The sequence below is a fragment of the Lolium rigidum genome, chromosome 7 (genome assembly GCF_022539505.1).
Source record: "Lolium rigidum isolate FL_2022 chromosome 7, APGP_CSIRO_Lrig_0.1, whole genome shotgun sequence".
Lineage (NCBI taxonomy): Eukaryota > Viridiplantae > Streptophyta > Magnoliopsida > Poales > Poaceae > Lolium > Lolium rigidum.
Genome location: NC_061514.1, coordinates 321,455,578 through 321,472,782, shown reverse-complemented (window position 1 = coordinate 321,472,782; position 17,205 = coordinate 321,455,578). Strand labels below are relative to the sequence as shown.

Here is a 17,205-nt window from a genome sequence, read left to right as displayed (position 1 = left end):
GCGAAGGTGGTGTTGCAGAGGCCACCATGAGCGCAGGTGCTTCGAGGGCCACCGTCGTGGATGCCCTTGGTGTCGGTGCGACCACCATCGTGCCGAGCGGCATCGGTCCGGTTGTGGAGGAACCGGCGGCGATTGACTCGGCTACAGTAGAAGTCGATGGCGATGCTGGAGCATCCACCCTCGCCGGCGTCGCTGCTGGCGCAGCCGTTATCGAGACGGTGGGCCAAGCGTCCGGCGAGGTCTCGCTGGCGAAGCCAGACATGCAGAAGGAGGTATGTACTACTTGCACATTTATTTGTTTTGGATTAGTCCTACGGAACATGAACTGCTGCTGCTGCTGCCGCTCTGCCAGTGGATGCAGGTAGTGTCTCCTGTTCCAGTTGCTTAGCGAGATCTCCTCACCGTTAGCTCTCTTTTCTAGCCTTGATTTCCCGAAAATTCACGTTTTCCGCCGCATTACTATTTCCATCTGCATTACTGTTGCCAAGTCGTGTTACCAGTTCTTTTTTCCATTTGAGGTACTGTGCATATGTCAAATATTCTAGATTAGGTTGCTCGTTTTCATACGCGCATTACCTTTTTTTTTCTTACTTTAATTTAATATCCATAGGTTAGTAAGTTGCTTAGCCTATCCTGAAATCAGAGCCTGATATGTGTTGTGTTGTCTGAAAGTTGAGGCATATGAATTGCCTGTAGAATATTGCAGGTTAGGGATGTGGGTAGAATATTGTAGGTTAGGGATGTGGTGATTTTTCCTGTCTCAGTAATGCACATTATCTGGTACATTTTCATATGAAAATCAATATCTCAACGGTTGAAAGATCTTACAGGATTCAAAGATGGCGCTTTCCTTTAGGAATCACATGGATGCTTATTTTCTCGAAATGGGGCAGCCCTGGTCTCTACATCAAAGCAATGCATATGGCCACAATCACAGGGATGATGGCTTCTCAGTGGCTCATGTTCAATCTGAAGAATGTCCTTTGGTTGTTAACTATCCTTTCCATCTTACAAACGGCAAGCCTAAATCTGTCCTTGTTGGAGAAACATCTGTTGACACCATTTGCATAGTTAATGAATCTTCTGAACCTGTACGTTTGTGCGCGGTGAGCATTCACACTTCAGACCCAGCAGGTAGTTTTGTGTTGTCAATGATGAAACCACCATCGAAGAATGCTGGTGAGGAGGCAAATAAGCATTTTGTTGCTTTGGATTCTGTGGAAGATCTGACAGTTCAGCCTCAACAAACTCTAAAAATTTGGTTGTCTTGTATGCCAAAGGATATTGGTTTACATTCAGCAACCGTGGACGTTAAGACTGATGAGGAGGATATTGTTCAGCGTATTGCTTTTCTGTTGGCGGATGATAATGTTTCAGTGAAATTATTTTCTAAGGAACCTTGCCTTAGGGAATTCAACTTTCAATATGCATGCAAACACAAACCTTATGACTTGTCTGAAGAGCTGAGCATGAAAAACTATTCAGAATTCTTTACATCTCTTTTGGAAATTGAAAAACTTCATTTAAAGGTATTTAACCCCTGTAATATTCTGAAGTGCTGAGCTTTTTTCCTTAATTCCTAACTTGGGTGGCCCACTGGCAGGAGTACATGAGTTCATATGGCATGGAGGGTGTCTCGATAAGAAGGACGGGTTCTTATTTGTCTCTTGAGGTCCCAGGTTTAGCAGAACAGAGGCCCTCACTTGTCCCTGGAGACTATATAGCTGTTTCCAACCATTTTCAGAATGATGCTCAGCCATACAAAGTAATTGCCTTTTCCAGGACATTCAAATATCTATTGAGAAGTCATTCTGATAAATTATTTTGTTTCAAATGTTATTAACTTTTGGTATTCTTTTCAGGGCTACATTCACTCGGTTGAAGTTGACAAGATATTGTTTACATTAGATTGGTTTGATTATGATTGGTTTGATTATGATTACCAACCCAAGAATAAGTATGATGTTTTCTTCTCATACAGTGATACAAACATGAGAAGGCTCTCCTTGTCTGTCTGCAAGAGAATCTGCAAGAGAAAACATATTTGCGACAGAATTATGTTTCCCGGCCAAGCATCTTGTAGAGAGGTGAAGAAAAAGGGATATGATTATCTGAATCGGTCCATAGACCCTGAACAAGCTGATGCAATTAATAGGATAATTGGCCTACAAGGGGGTGCACCATATGTGATTTATGGACCTCCAGGAACTGGCAAGACCTGTACCCTTATTGAGGCCATTTGGCAGCTTTATAAATCTGCCAGGGGAAAGATTCTCGTATGTGCTCCTTCCAATGCTGCCGCAGACCATATATTGGAAAAACTGGTTTCTACTTCCTGTCTGTTCTTGAAAGAACATATCTTTAGGCTGAATTCTCCTAAGCGAAAGTTCAACAAAATGAAACCTTCTCTTTTGGAGTTTTGCTTCTATGAAAATAAGGAGTTCAGGTGTCCTCCGGTGAAAGCGTTAAAGAGATACAACATAGTTATTTCAACCAACATGAGTTCATCAAACCTGTGGGGTCTTCCTGAAGACCATTTCACACATATTTTCTTGGATGATGCTGGACAATGTTCTGAACCAGAGACAATGGTTCCTTTGTCGCATTTGTGCGGACGAGACACAGTGGTTGTAGTAGCAGGAGATCCCATGCAATTAGGGCCTGTAGTTTTTTGTGAACAAGCAGAGAAGGATGGTTTGGGGAAATCCTATTTGCAAAGGTTGCTCTGTGACATTGAGGTGTACCATTCATGCAATCCTAATTATGTTAAGATGCTAGTGAAAAACTATAGGTGCCATCCAGCTATCCTGGAGCTAACATCACAGCTTTACTACGGGGGTCAATCAATCGCCAGTCCCAGTAAGGGTGATGAAGTGGCATCTATTTATGATTGTATTGGGCTTCCTAACAAGAAGTTCCCTGTTCTTTTTTTTGGAATTCAGGGATGTGATGACAGGGAACGCACCAGTCCATCCTGGTTCAACAGAATCGAAGTTACTAGAGTAGTATATTTAATTACAACTCTGAGAGGTGCCGGCGTAAGTGAAGCTGATATCGGGGTCATTACTCCATATCGTGGACAGGTTTGCAAGATAAATAAGGCTCTGAAAATGCCGCAGGTGTTAGTTGGAACTGCCGAACAATTCCTGGCTCAAGAAAGGGAAATAATAATCATCTCAACTGTCAGGTCCACCTTAAAGCATGCCACCTTAAAGCATGAAGAGTTTGACAAAATCTTCAACCTGGGATTCCTGAACAACCCTAGACGGTCCCATTTTGCGATGACGCGTGCCAGATCATTGCTCATTATCGTTGGAAACCCTCACATTATGACTAAGGTTGCTTATCATCCTCTCCCACATGCACATGTCATGCTTCTAGTGAAACTAATAAGTGTTACTGCAGGATACGCACTGGGATAAGCTCCTGAAGTACTGCAGAGACAACGGTTCTTATGTAGGATGTGCACTTCCCCCACTAGAAGAACAAGAGGGTGGAGCTGCAGATCTAGTCCGCTGATAAAAGACCAAACAAGAATAATCAGATCATAAGGTAAAAGACCAAACAAGAACAATCAGATGAATTGCGCATTTACCTTGTCCAAGAGCAGCTGAAATGTTATTGAAATGTAATTTTGGACTCCTTCAGCCAAAATCTGGTACAATTGAATTGAGTAATTATTTGTTATTCAAGCAGTCTTGGTATCCTATATTTGGGGAGTTTGTGCTGTCTGACAGTGTTACACCGAACTAACTGAAGCGTAAGGTCTTGTCATCTATGGTGGTGGAAATGAAGGGATTGCTGACTATATGGTGCCGATAAAAAAGGAAGTAAAGCAAAGGATTATAAATAAAAATAACTCAGATATACTCTTACATATATTCATTAGGTGAAGATGCTTGCACTGATTATAAATAAAAAAGAACTCAGATATACTCTTACATATATTCATTAGGTGAAGTACAGAGCAAACATTTAGAAGCAGTACGTAACATACTAATAAAGCAGTTCTAATTCAGTATGAGTGCGAAGTACAAATTACAAAGAGTGCATTAAAAGAAAATCACCTTAGACACATCAGTGTCCTCATCAGAAACATAGTCATCATCCTTTTCAGCAGCATCAGGCTTCTTAGCCTTAGCAGGCTCCCTCTTTACCCTACCTCCAAAAGCATTAAAAGAAAATCACCTTAGACACATCAGTGTCCTTATCAGAAACATAGAACCAATAAGCTCCTCTGCAAAAAGTTGCTTAGGATTCATGAGTTTCACAGCACGAGTAATGAGAGGGGGTCTGCATCTGTGCGGGTACGAATCAGAACAGACTTTTGGTGGTCGACCCATCTTTTTCGCCTTTTTAAGTTCTGGCCCGCCCTGGTCAGTTAGCTCAGTTGTTTTTAAATTGGATTCTTCTACAGCAAGGGGCAATGCCCTGTTCCGTACACACACAGCGGCAGGAATAGAGAAGTGGGTATCTAGAGCTGGTTTGAAATTCAAAAATCTAGATGATGCTTGGCAATTTTGGCTAGCATATGGGGGTCGAACAGGCTTGTGCCCTTTTAGGGTTTAAATTGTTAACTTCAAAAAGTTTTAAATCTTTGTGAATTTTCAATCAAGTTCAATCAATCAAGCATTATATTATTTTTATTTTACATTCCAAAATTTAGAAAAAAATTGGATGTTTGTAATTGTACTTCATGCGTTCATTTATCTGACCTTTCCTCTTTTAAGTATAATTTCACTTTTCTATTTTCATATCTAATTTCTTATCTTGGTTTTATAAATTTTATTAGTATGAGCTTATCAAGAGGCCCGCTCCGAAGTCTTCTCCGAAGCCTGCTCCAAAGGGGAAGAGGAAGAGAGGTCAGGCAGCGTCTTCCAGCGGCGATGGTAAACCCGAGCCTAAACCACGCTTCAACACGCTTTATTGAAGGATCGCCACCTCCAAATTCTTGACAAAGCTGATCTTGGCCATCTGAAATATTTCAAGATCAAGTCCAACATCAGCCGCTCTCTTGTAAATATATTATATGAATTGCTAGACCTTACGCTGTCTGTGCTGCTTTTGATTGTGTTACTTTTCTGAGTACTCCTTTTGTCTGTACTGCTTGTAATACAGGTTATGTTTTGTACATGCTGCTGGTTTTGTTTTGTAAACCTAAAGAATATCCAAGATGGTTTTGTTTTGTACATGCTGCTGGTGATGCTGAAGTGAATTCAACAATTTGGGCACACCTGCATCTCTACAGAACAACAATTTCTAATCATGTTTATATCAGATGCTCATCTTTAGAATTAGTAAGGTTCAGTTTCAATAGTATTTCTACAACAGGATGTGATTCATTTCAAATGCAAGTAACAAGCAAGCAAGTATACTGCTTCTTGCAATAAGACATGGAATCCATCAAGACATTTTTTTGCACAGATCAGAAATAACAGGGAAAAGACAAGATGATGTCCAAACACTGCATCAGATACACATGACTAATAATATTTTGTTCAAACTCCGAACACTGCAGCAGATACACATGACTAATAATAATGTTCAAACAAGAACTACCTACAGAGCAAGTTTAATTACATATCAAGCAAAGCTGCAAGCACCTTGTAATATACAGAGCAAGCAAACACCTTGCAGAACAGCAGAAGTTTCACACGTTCAGAACTAACAAGTTTTACAGCATACACGTTCAGAACTAACAAAGTTTTAACACAACTGGGGGAGCTTAGGGACACATCAACCTTCTTCTTAGGGACACATCTACTGTCTTTTGCGCTTCTGCTTCCTAATTGGTGAAGTTACGCCCTCAGCAGCAGCAGCAGCAGCATTAAGCCTCGCGCTGCACATCGTAGCAGCAGCAGCAGGCTTATTGGAAGGCTTCTTGGGAGCACCAGGCTTCTTGGCAGCATTCTTGGCAGCACAGCTTGACTTGGCAACTTCTTGCACAGCTGTGTTGGCAGCTTCAGGCACCGCTGTGTTGGCAGCTTCAGGCACCGCAGCAGCAGCAGCTTCAGTAGGCATCAACATTGCTGCAGCAGCATTGCTGGTATCTTCAGCAGCTCCTTCATCAGCCTTCTTTGTGCTGGCAGCAGCTTCAGAAATGCTGCAGGAGGCACCAGCATTGCTGCAGGAAGCAATGCCAACTGGCTGCAATGCAGATAATCCAGCTATGCATGCATCAACTTGTGCTTGGTGAAATCCAAAAGATTCAGGATTATGCACTGAAGAGAGGATCTGAACTCATGGACTGGATAGCTTGAGACTCAGGCACTGCAGAAATCGCCATAGCAGATCTTACATCTTGGGAGTCAACTGCGGACAGGATGCAAAATCTTGATGATTGCGCATAGCAGATCTCCTCTAGAGATTTCAACTGAAATGGGAAATTGAAGAGAAGATGTAAGATTTGAAGCCAAGTACGGCATAGTATGCTTTCAAGATAAAGAGATGATCAATACCTTCCAGTTCTCGAAGGAGATCTTGCCATTGTCCTTAGCCTTACAAATAGTTTCCATCAAAGTCGCCATATTGTACTCATTGATCCGAGGACGATTCTTGTTTACGCTATCCGTCAGTTTCAAATTATCTACAATAAATACCTGACAACCGAATATACAGTTAAACAAGTTAACTGTGAAGCAGGCACATCAAATCCATATGAAGCAAGTGCAAGCAATATAGGACAGAGGCACATGACATGTCAAATTCCAATCATCTACCACATGTTTGGCACCACACTAGTACATTTGGATATTACAGGACATATAATTAATTACTGGGACATATAATTAATTACTGCTTCTTGCAATAAGACATGGAATCCATCAAGACATTTTTTTGCACAGATCAGAAATAACAGGGAAAAGACAATAAAGGTAAATCAGAAATATTTTGTTCAAACTCCGAACACTGCAGCAGATACACATGACTAATAATAATGTTCAAACAAGAACTACCTAATCAGCTCACAATCATTTTTTATAGATAATGTACACTAACACCAGAGGTGAGAAACAAACCATCATGTCCAGAGAACAGTAGAGTTAAAGCATCCAACATGATGTCCAAATCGTGAGATAAAGCACAGATGCAGAAAGTCAGACACATTTTCACCACATCCAACACTATGTCCGGACCGTCTGGCCAACTAACTAAATATGGAGTACTTGCTATGATCTTAAAGAGTACACGCGCAGGATGAGACTCATCAGTTTGTTATGATGGCACTATCAAGCAGTTCTTATAGTCACGGTACTACACAACGGCAACTCAAGCACGATAAAAAAATTCCAAAGATGACAGCTAGCTGGGCAGGTAAAAAAAAATCCAAATCCGAATATACAGCTAGTAATTGATGAGATGCTTACCAGAATTATGATTGGGCAACCATACATAGTAAGTGATGTGGGTTTTGCATCCTGACTCTGCTTCTTCCAAAGTTTGATAGACTCCCTGAGATGCAGATATACTATTGTACACATGTCAAATTCCTTGAGGCTTGCCAAATGCCTTGTGTACATCACTGCATTTACGTTAATAGTTTGTGAAGTGGTAGGCATTAGAAATCTTGAAAAGAGAATGAGGAAAAAACATTTGAGCCTCAATTGTTTGTTCTCCTCTTTTTCCATCAACTCCAATATTTTCACAGTATCCAACCTTCCAGTTTCACCCAATTCACTTCGCAATTGCTTAAAGTCAGGATGTTGTTGCATATTGTACTTGAGGGGGGCCTTAGGACCTTGGGGCAGCATCAAGAGATCATGGATCTCATCTGGTCTGATGTATACAATTACATCATTTTGTAGCTGCACCTTGATCCTATCCTCTTCCAGATCAACTAGCTTCATACACTGATAGGTTTCCTTGCGCTGGCTGATTGGTCCCAACTTTAGGTTTAGGAAAGTTGAGTACCCAAGTTCCACAACTTTAAGTCGGTCTGCTTCATCAAGAATCGCCGCTGCTTGCATAACCTCTTGGGCCTTAAAGCCAAAGTCAATATTCATCTGGGGAGGACAGTTAAATGCATAATCATGAGCCAGGAGAAGAATTTTAGTTTGTACAAATGCAAATATTAGGAGGTAACAATTTGCTTTCAAATTTTCATCATTTTTAGTTCATGTCTAATTAACATTTTTAAAGATGTGTCGTTTAATGAGCACGAGTCTTACCTCACCACATGATTCAATACGAGAAGTAGAAGACATCTTTTGAATATTAGGAAGTGTGCAATGAACCTGCTGTCCTACAATAGAGAAAACGATAAGTTGTGTCAACTTGCAAGTCAACTATCATCAGTAGAATATGCTGAAACCAGCAGCCAATTAATTTTTAAATGTTCACTAGTACACACTTCAAAAAAGAAACAACCTAACTATAGATAGAACAAGATAAAAAACAAGATACAAATTAGAACAAATCCATATTCAGAGATAGAAATTAGGATAGACCATGACTCCTAATCAGAGATAGAATTTTAATTAGAACAAATCCATGATCTCTTGATGCTGCCCCAAGGTCCTAAGGCCCCCCTCAAGTACAATACTATCAGTTACGCTGGTGCAGAAGCATCTGAATATGACCACAGAATATGACCATGACTCCTAATCTGAATACACTAGCTAGGACCATGAACTTGACGACCTTAACATTTAGATTGCAGATAAGTATACACATTATAATGCCTGGCATACATCACTAGCCAACTGAGTGCTTCATAGAGACAATATAAACTAGATCTGAACGACTAACGGAGCGTCAGATATTTAAACATATAATGAAGTGTTCATAGCAAAATCCAAAGCACAGCCAGATGCACAGTACACAAGGAACGAGGGAAATGCGTACCTTCCAGCTTTCCTTGGACAGCAACAGATGACCGTGCCTTGCTCTCCTCGGACGAGACCTGCAGCGCCATATATCAGTAATGCTACAGCAATTTCAGCACCATATATCAGTAATACTATTGGACAATATCAGAACCCTATATCAGTAATACTAACGCAAGAACAGGACAAATTTGATTATATTTCAGCACCATATTTCATACACGTAATTTTGAAGAAGCAACCAAGTGAACAAGCACAACAAAATTTACCACATCATCTTGAACATACTAGTTAAGTGTACAAAGTGAACAAACAACTGAAATATTGGACAATCATACCACGAGAAAGTGAAATTTTACCACAACAAATAGAACAAACAAACAAAGAAGTTGGCTCTGTAAGAATTCAGGAACTTGTGCATATATCTCTTGCATAGTGTATATCTCTTGCATAGTGTACTTTCTTGTCTTAGTTTTATCACAAAATGTTACTACTCTATAATCTTATCTTTCAGAAGTGTTGGCCACTTTTTACAGAAGCATTCGGTGGTTAATCAATTGAACAAACCACTCACATCGACTGCAGTACCTCTTGCAGTTTATTACTGACGAAAATTGACAATACTCAACGAGTTAACTTTTGTGATAAAGAACTTATATGGCTCTGTACAATTTGTTGTGAACCAAATAACGTGATTCAGTATGCAAGGTGTGTGTATTCAGTTGAGTCAGATGTGATAACAGTTTAAAAAAGAGTCAAATATGCTAATTATGTAGCATCAGTTCAAGGTTCCGAAAGGCACGAAATGAATTATTTTATATTTGTATGCAGAGATAGAACCTGAAGGATGCCAATGCTAAGAACAGCTTGAGTTTCTTCATAAAAAAATGATTGCATTACCATTATGCGACTACCATATCAGGCATACATCACTAGCCAACTGAGTGCTTCATAATGTGAATGTGGACAATCTAATTGCAGATAAGTAATGATTGCTCATCAACAAATTAACTATATATACACAATTACTATGAGATATAGCAACCTAAAGAATTTATGCGATAACACTAGAGCTACACCATATGGGCCCTGAAATGAGGCCAGATAAAGAAGTAGACAATCATACTACTTCGAGTGAGGAGGGGACAGGGAGGGAGGACGGGAACATGGAGGAAGTAGGGGAAAAGGGAGTAAGGAGGGGGACGGGGAGTGCTGCGGCGCCGGTGGGAGCGCGGTGTGCGAGCTCGGCGGCGACGGCGGGTGGGCGGCGGCGATGGTGTGAGAACCCCCTGAATTTTCAAAATCTAAGCCCCGCCCGCACCACGCCTGCGCTCCCAGATCGACGGAGAGGGAGAATGACCTAACCGAACTACCAGAGACGTGGGGGTTAATTAAATCAGCAGGGCGGAGCGAGCAAGCCGGCAAGTGGCTGGTACGGATCTCGGTTGCTCACTGGAGCAGCAATCCCCGGAGCAAAACCACTCTTGTATCTCCTATCAGAGCACCAAGTAGCAGCAAGAAATATGAGAAGAGAAAATTGCTCAGCTCCTTGTGTCACAAGTGAAGAGTTCAGTCCTCTTTGTAGTGCGTGTGTATCATCTAGCCACAGCCATATAGTGGTTTAGAACCAACACACCCTAGTCAATTTAGATATCAAATATCATAAAAAAATTCAATTCCTTAATTTATTATAAGTCCGTGTTTCCAGAAAGACATCTCATGCATGTAGCCTATCATAGATTTGGATTGTTGTACATCTCGAGCAGAAAATGGAGTTGTAATCAGAAAACCCTGATCCGTGGCGAGCAACTAACTTGCAGGCAGTGACTTTGGATAAGCAAATCATTTTGACTTATGGCAAGGCATGGCTCTATTATAACAAGGTCTGGTATGAGCCATTCAAAAACTTGGAATTCGGAAATGAAATACTTACATTAGATAAGAAAGTGGCACACTTGCGCTTCTGGCTAGCCTCAGGTCGCCCGTCTTCTGCTAGCATTTGATTAGAAGAATAATTTCTTGTTTCCGTCACTAAAGCAGGACCTTCAGAACAGCCTTTTTTGGGTGTTCCACTCGTATCTTTCTTGTGCCTTTGACTTGCCTCAGGTTGCCGATCCTTGCATTTCTCAATTTCTTCGTCTATCTTCTTGGGCATAGAGTCCATTTTTTGTAGCTTACTTTCAGGTACCGATTTCCTTTTGGCCTCGGCAGCTTTTACTCGTGCTCGCAATTTGCGAATCTCCTCATCCTTCTTTTGGGACGCAACTTGCAGCTGTTCTACATTCTTCTGAAGCTCTAACGCTGCCTCACTAGCTTGTGTAGACTTATTGTTCATGTAGCTACGGAAATCAGCATAGTCCCGCTCCAGTGTCTTAAACTGGTCCCGGACAAAATCCTTTTCTGCAGTTATTTCAGAAACTTTCTTATCCTTCTCTGAGCAAAGGGCTTCATAAGCTTGCTTCAATTTTTGTAGCTCTGCTTTTAAATCTTCTGTTATGCGCTCGTGGTCTGCAGGATCTTGACTATGATCTGCACCAGCGTCAACTTCCTTCACTTTTATCTATCATTACAAGGAGCAAGGAAGGCCACAAAACCATGAATAATGAAACTAGCGAGATGAACAAGCTGAGCTGCAACTAATGTTTCAGTACGCACCTGAAATTCTGCGTTTTCTGCAGCGAAAACATCTACAAAAGTTGCTAAGTCCTCCAAGTCACTCCGTTGGAGTTCTACAATGGATGGAGCAAACAAACGTTATCAGTAGCAACATAAATTCAGAAGACTTGATGATCTTTTCAAAAAAAAAACTATCTACATTTCATAAAAAAAATAAGGGAAATCTACTCAGTCATATAACTAGTGATTTCTTGGTTAATTAGTCATAAGGTTTCACAAAATAAATAGGGGAATCTAGTCAGCAATATAACTAGTTGTTATTTTCAGTGAAGAAGTAATATAACTAGTTGTTACTTGATAGTTACAAGTTCCATTTGGCTGCCTACGCCACGGAATATCCACACAAGCTTGTTGCTGCCACTGAATAACTAAGATCATACAATTACCAAAGGATCATTTAAAAAACTAGAGTGGAACAGAGTGTAAAGTTGCATGCAGCACAACCCAATAGTTTAAGTCTTTAATCAACCAAAACTGCCATACAAGGACATAAACCTCCAAACATTTCCTACATAGTAGCTTGTGTCCCAAATCCCCTCCCATCAAATTCGGTGATAAAAAAAAGATTTATTGGTTTCTAAATGTGCAGATATATGACACCAAGCACTGAGCTCCACACAGAAAGATGAAACTTATGTCCCAACATAAGTTTATCTGATGGATGAATCCCAACATTGTTTAGGAATGTCAATCGGCTGACTAATGCGGAGTAATTGACTATCCCAGATGCTATCTAGCATGAATCCAAAATCGAAATACAAGAAGTGTAACAGGCTGACAGCGTGTAGCAGAGTAGCAGCTAGCTGCGGAAATTGGTTATCTTACCGGCGAACCTCTGATCATCCCCGGAGGGCTGCAGGTCGATGTAGGCCGCCTCCCAACGCCTAACGCTCTCCTCCGCCTGCCGTTGCCGTTAACCAGCATACATGAGGAACCCACCCAGAGAGAGCGAAACCCTAGGAGACAAAAGGGGAGGCGAGCGCGCGGACGGGTCCTTACCTGGAGGAGGCGATGCTGGAGGAGTGCGTCGCGGGCCTCCCAGAACTCGTGCTGGAGCGCGTTGACGGCCTCCAGCCGCGCGCGGGCGGCGGCGAGCGCCTCCACCTGCGGCAGCATCGCCACGACCCGGCCGTGCACGCGCAGCCACTCGTCCTCCCCGCGTGGCGCCACGGTGCCGGTGCCGGTGCCGCTGTCGACGGCCATGGCCATGGCCATGGAATTGGACGGGAGAGTGGTAGAGAGGTTGGGAGATGGCCGGAGGCGGCCGGGGCTGCTAGTGCGAGGGGTGAGCCCAGTCTCACTCTCACAGTGCCACACTCCACTCCACAGTGCTTCGGACTGTTGTGATAGTTGGACTAGTTGCGTCCGTCTGTCAGCGTGCCCACTTCTTCTTCCTGGCGAGGCGAGGTCCCATTTATTACCAACTATGCAAGGAGGATCAGCAAGGAGATCAACGAGACTTGTACCCCTTTTTAAGCTTGCTGTCCTTGTGCTTTTTGTTCAGTGGAGTAAATCAATAGCTAGCTACAGTACTCCCATATGAGTAACTGCAATTTGCTCATATGTCAATCTAGCTAGTACATTATAACCTATATAAAGGTTATCTGATTTAGAGCGTTCTCTTTACCTTGGCTACTGTTCACAAGCTATTTATCTCCAATTGGCTATAGACACGTACGGCTTCCTCTTCTCTTTCTTACCTGCTCCACCGCACAGATATTTGGTGTTTCCTTTTTTTTGGCATGGTAGGCAACCGGTTACCGGTTCCTCTCCTTTTTTTGCTGCAGATATTGGTGTGATTGCAAACCGATGATTCAGGTTCCCGTCTTAGTCAAAGCGGTGCTACTGGCCCCACCTCCACCGCTTGGTTTGGCATGATAAAATCTTTCGTTGCAAACCCGAGAAATAGGCAACCCAAACGGACCACGTCTCTTTTCTTCCTCTCCATCGCTGACTGCCGTCTCCCATCCTTCTCCCTCGCAAAAATGGTGTTGCGGCACAGCGGTGGTGTGAGGCAAGGAAAACCATGTCCCTGGCGAATCTAGGGTGCAGCTTGCAGCGGCAGCCGGGGACGGTGCCCTCGGCGAGGACGGCGCCCTTGGGGCGTTGGAGGCGACATTGCGGCGGAGCGGCTGGCGGCAACCACGTCGGGCCGGACCAGGCAGGGGCCGATGGAGCAGCCATGGGCCGGGTTCCCACTTCTCGCCGGCTCCATGTCCTCCGGCCGCCGGTCCGGGCTCCATCGCCGCTGCTCCACGTCCTGCGGCCGCCGGTCCGGGCTCCATCGCCGCCGCTCATCAACAACGCGGTGAGATCCTTCGCTTCCCCGGCATCCCGTCCCATGGCAACGGCTCTTGGCACGGAGGATCCTGATGGTGAGGCCCTGACGCGGGGGCCTCCGTCACATCTCCTTCGGATGGTCCGTGGTGGAGGTCGCACCCTCTTGCGCTCCTCTCCTGGACGGCGCCCCGCTCTCTCCATGGTATTCACGCATCGAGTCTTCGCGGCGGCACCCACTGCAGCTCGACGACGCCGTTGTCATATGGAGTGAAGGAGGCGTCGTGGCATCCTCACCGGTTAATGCATACGGGCGAGTTATGTCCATGTCCTGCAAGGCTCTAAGTCGCGCGTATTCCCACCGCCGGAGGCTGCCGGTGGTGTTGGAGTTGGCGGACCGCGACACCGCGTATGTCCGTGAACATTCTGGCCTGCAGGCGTTGGGTCCCCACAGTCGCCGATCTAGGGCGTGGTGCCGGCGCCTGCTCTGGCACCTCCAGGCGGCGGTGCTGCAGGATGGCGGTGCCCGTGTGTGTCCGAGTCGAGCCTGTGCTTGCAGGCGGTACAGCTGCTGCCTGCTAGTGGATGGCGGTCGCGCGGAAGGGCTCCCAAAAATGTTCGAGCTGTTCGATCCCACGGGGTCCTCGGATTGGGGAAAAATCACCTGGTATACTTCACTGTTTCGTTTCTGGAAGCTATCGGCACAGTAGTTTCGTTTCGTTTTGCCTCGGTCTCGGTCGGGCGATCTCACAGTCATGGAGTTGCCCCTGATGGCGCCCATTGCAGGTGATCAGGAGGAGCCAAGTGGCCAATGCCAAGGTTCATCTCAGCTGCGCTTAAGGCCAGAAATTAAGCGATTCGCCATCCATGGGGTGCATCCTAGGTAGGCTCCTGGTCCTAGAAATAGTACTCCAATTTTGAGTCACCAAAAGTCCAAAATCCTATCTACGTATACTATACTGTTCTCCCCCAATTAATTAGTTAATTACATTGACGAGTATAAGTGCATCTACTCAATTTGAATTTTTTTCAGCTTTTGCATGGATGTGTATTATCTTTTTTGTGCTTGCAAGCAAGGTCTTATACAAATTGGGTTTGGAAGATTTAATACATTGGCCAGATATCTCTTGCGAGTTTAGAATAATATGTTCGAGGATATCAATTATTGCTATTTATCACTGAAGATATATTTTCAAAGAACACCAAAAGTAGCATATGTGTATATTTTTCTTCGCAGCATGTCTTAATGATGTTATATGCTCATTTTTGTTATCATGCCCATGCTTATTCACCCCCGTCCTTACTTAGTAGTCAGCCCTTCGGTTTCGGATTAGCTGCCATGAACACCGACAGCTCAGTCGTACTATGATATGCTATATTTTTTGGTAGACTTTTTTTACATGAACATTGACAATGCAATAGTTCATCTAACTTTCTGAAAAAAATGCAGTTTGGAGAATATAGAAGATGATGCAGACTGTGTCAGACAGATCCTTAACAGACATGCTTATTCAAATATGCATTATAAAGTGGACTAAATAAGTTAGAAGACAACTACCGAGTTTGATTTCTATTTTGTTTGGCAATATATATTTTAATCAAAATATATTGGTTGGGAAGATACCACTAGAGTGTTAGTGATGCTGCAAACAGAGAACTTCACTTCAAGCTATTAGGTTTCATGCATCATTTGCATCTCAGATTTTCAGACCAAAAATAAATCAACCTTTTCTCACAAGTGAGGCCATCATGTAGCTTGCTCATAGGTAGAATCGGTGTACATATGGCATGGCACAGCTTTGATCATGAATAATAGAAATTGGATTGGTAGTCTGGTCGTTTTACAGTAGAAAAAAGATAATTATTAGAAGAGAAATCTTATTGAATTGGAGATTTGTTTTGCAAATTACATATCCTGTTTTTGCTTTTGTGTAACATGTGAGTTTTCAGAGAAGCTATTGAGTTTCTGAACTTTTCAGAGAATGTGTATGCAGTTTTGCTGCATATATAAGACCAGAAGTGCTGGTGTGGTCACGGCAATAACTGAACTAAAGAGCGACGAAAAGACGGAGATAGATGACCAAGTGGAGAGTTGAATGCAGACTGTAGTTTGTATCTTTGTAAGAGAATTACATGTATATAATACAGTCTACATGCGACCTCCAAAATCAAGTAGTTTCGCTATTTTCTAAAATGAATTCCTACTAAATAGCTATATGCAATTATCTTAGTTGTAATGTTCTGCTTGTGTGGAACTCTGACTGTTGAAGCTGAGCAGTTGTCCTACTCTCTGTACTAGAATTTGTCCTCTTTATTTAAACTAGATGATTGTTCTACTCTATCTGTTAAAAATCTACTGCTGCAATGTATTTTCAGCATGCTATAATACTAAGCACTTATACAGTCCCATATCTTCTATTTTGCTTACTAATGTTACTATACACAGCGAACTACTACTGCTGCGGTTAGTGTATTAATGTAGCAACTAGAAATTTTCTGTTGCATAATACTGTTGGACTTTCCTGTATGACGACTGTATTCAACATAGTGAAGACTAACTTTTTTGTTTCATCCGTCTTGCTATTACTCCTGATGATTGTAGCCAGCTTGCTTAGTAATCTCACATGGTTTTGTATATTTAGTTTTACTTTACATTTTCAGTTCTAGCTTATTAGTATGAACACAAAGAGTAAAACTTAGTATACTAAGTACATGGAAGAGAAAACTGGAAACATGTCGGTTACTTTCTTTATAAGCGTAAGTAAATTCTCTTTTGCCAACTCAGGAAAGCGGAACATACCGATTTGAGGTCAGCTCGGATTCAGTTGAGTTGATTCCTTCCGCCACCTCCTGTCCAGTACGACTGACTGCCGTTATTACCTCCTCTTCGTCCAGGGCCTTATTGACAAGATCCGTGACGCCGAAGCACTGAATCCCAATCAGCAGCAAGGTTCCATTGTCGTGCATGCCGATGGAACAGAGCTTCTTCTCTTCTAATCTGCAGCTTGGCTTCAAGTCACGGCTGACGGTAACACCGTCTCGACATTCTCCCCTTCTTCTCTCCGGCCTAACTCCTCGACACGGACATGGCACCGCGACGGGACAGAAGAAGGGGAACGGGAACACGAGGATCCTCGGTGGTGATGCTGCGGCGGAGCACGCGGCTGGTCCTCGACACGGACATGGAGCTGCTGCTCGCCGACCAGGGAATCCACCGAGTGATCATGGCGCAGGGGACAGCAGGCCCAAGCCGATGGTGCTTCCAAAACTGGTGGACGGGCGTGCACTGACGCGCGTGGAGCTTTGCCGGGCGGCAGGTGAGGAGAAGAAGGACACACATGCATTCCTGCTGACCGACGAGTCGCTACCAGGGGAGATGGAAGGGAGTGAAGAAGGTGGGGCGGCGCCGGTGTGCGGATGAGAGGGC

At 43.3% G+C, this 17,205-nt stretch overlaps 2 protein-coding genes across 2 annotated transcripts; one reads left to right on the top strand and one right to left on the bottom strand.

Annotated features, from left to right (window-relative positions):
- Positions 1–884: 884 nt before the first annotated feature.
- Positions 885–3,519, top strand: LOC124673270 (probable RNA helicase SDE3). Its single transcript, XM_047209384.1, has 4 exons — positions 885–1,529; positions 1,604–1,765; positions 1,863–3,338; positions 3,406–3,519. Exons 1-4 carry the CDS (start codon positions 885–887, stop codon positions 3,517–3,519), a joined length of 2,397 nt encoding a protein of 798 aa, XP_047065340.1.
- A 1,957-nt stretch (positions 3,520–5,476) lies between these two features.
- On the bottom strand, positions 5,477–16,745 carry LOC124673269. Its single transcript, XM_047209383.1, has 10 exons — positions 16,579–16,745; positions 12,501–12,690; positions 12,327–12,402; positions 11,481–11,554; positions 10,759–11,385; positions 8,845–8,902; positions 8,169–8,242; positions 7,368–8,003; positions 6,459–6,599; positions 5,477–6,373 (listed from the first exon to the last, which is right to left on the bottom strand). Exons 1-10 carry the CDS (start codon positions 16,743–16,745, stop codon positions 6,215–6,217), a joined length of 2,202 nt encoding a protein of 733 aa, XP_047065339.1. The 3' UTR covers positions 5,477–6,214.
- Between the last annotated feature and the right edge of the window lie 460 nt (positions 16,746–17,205).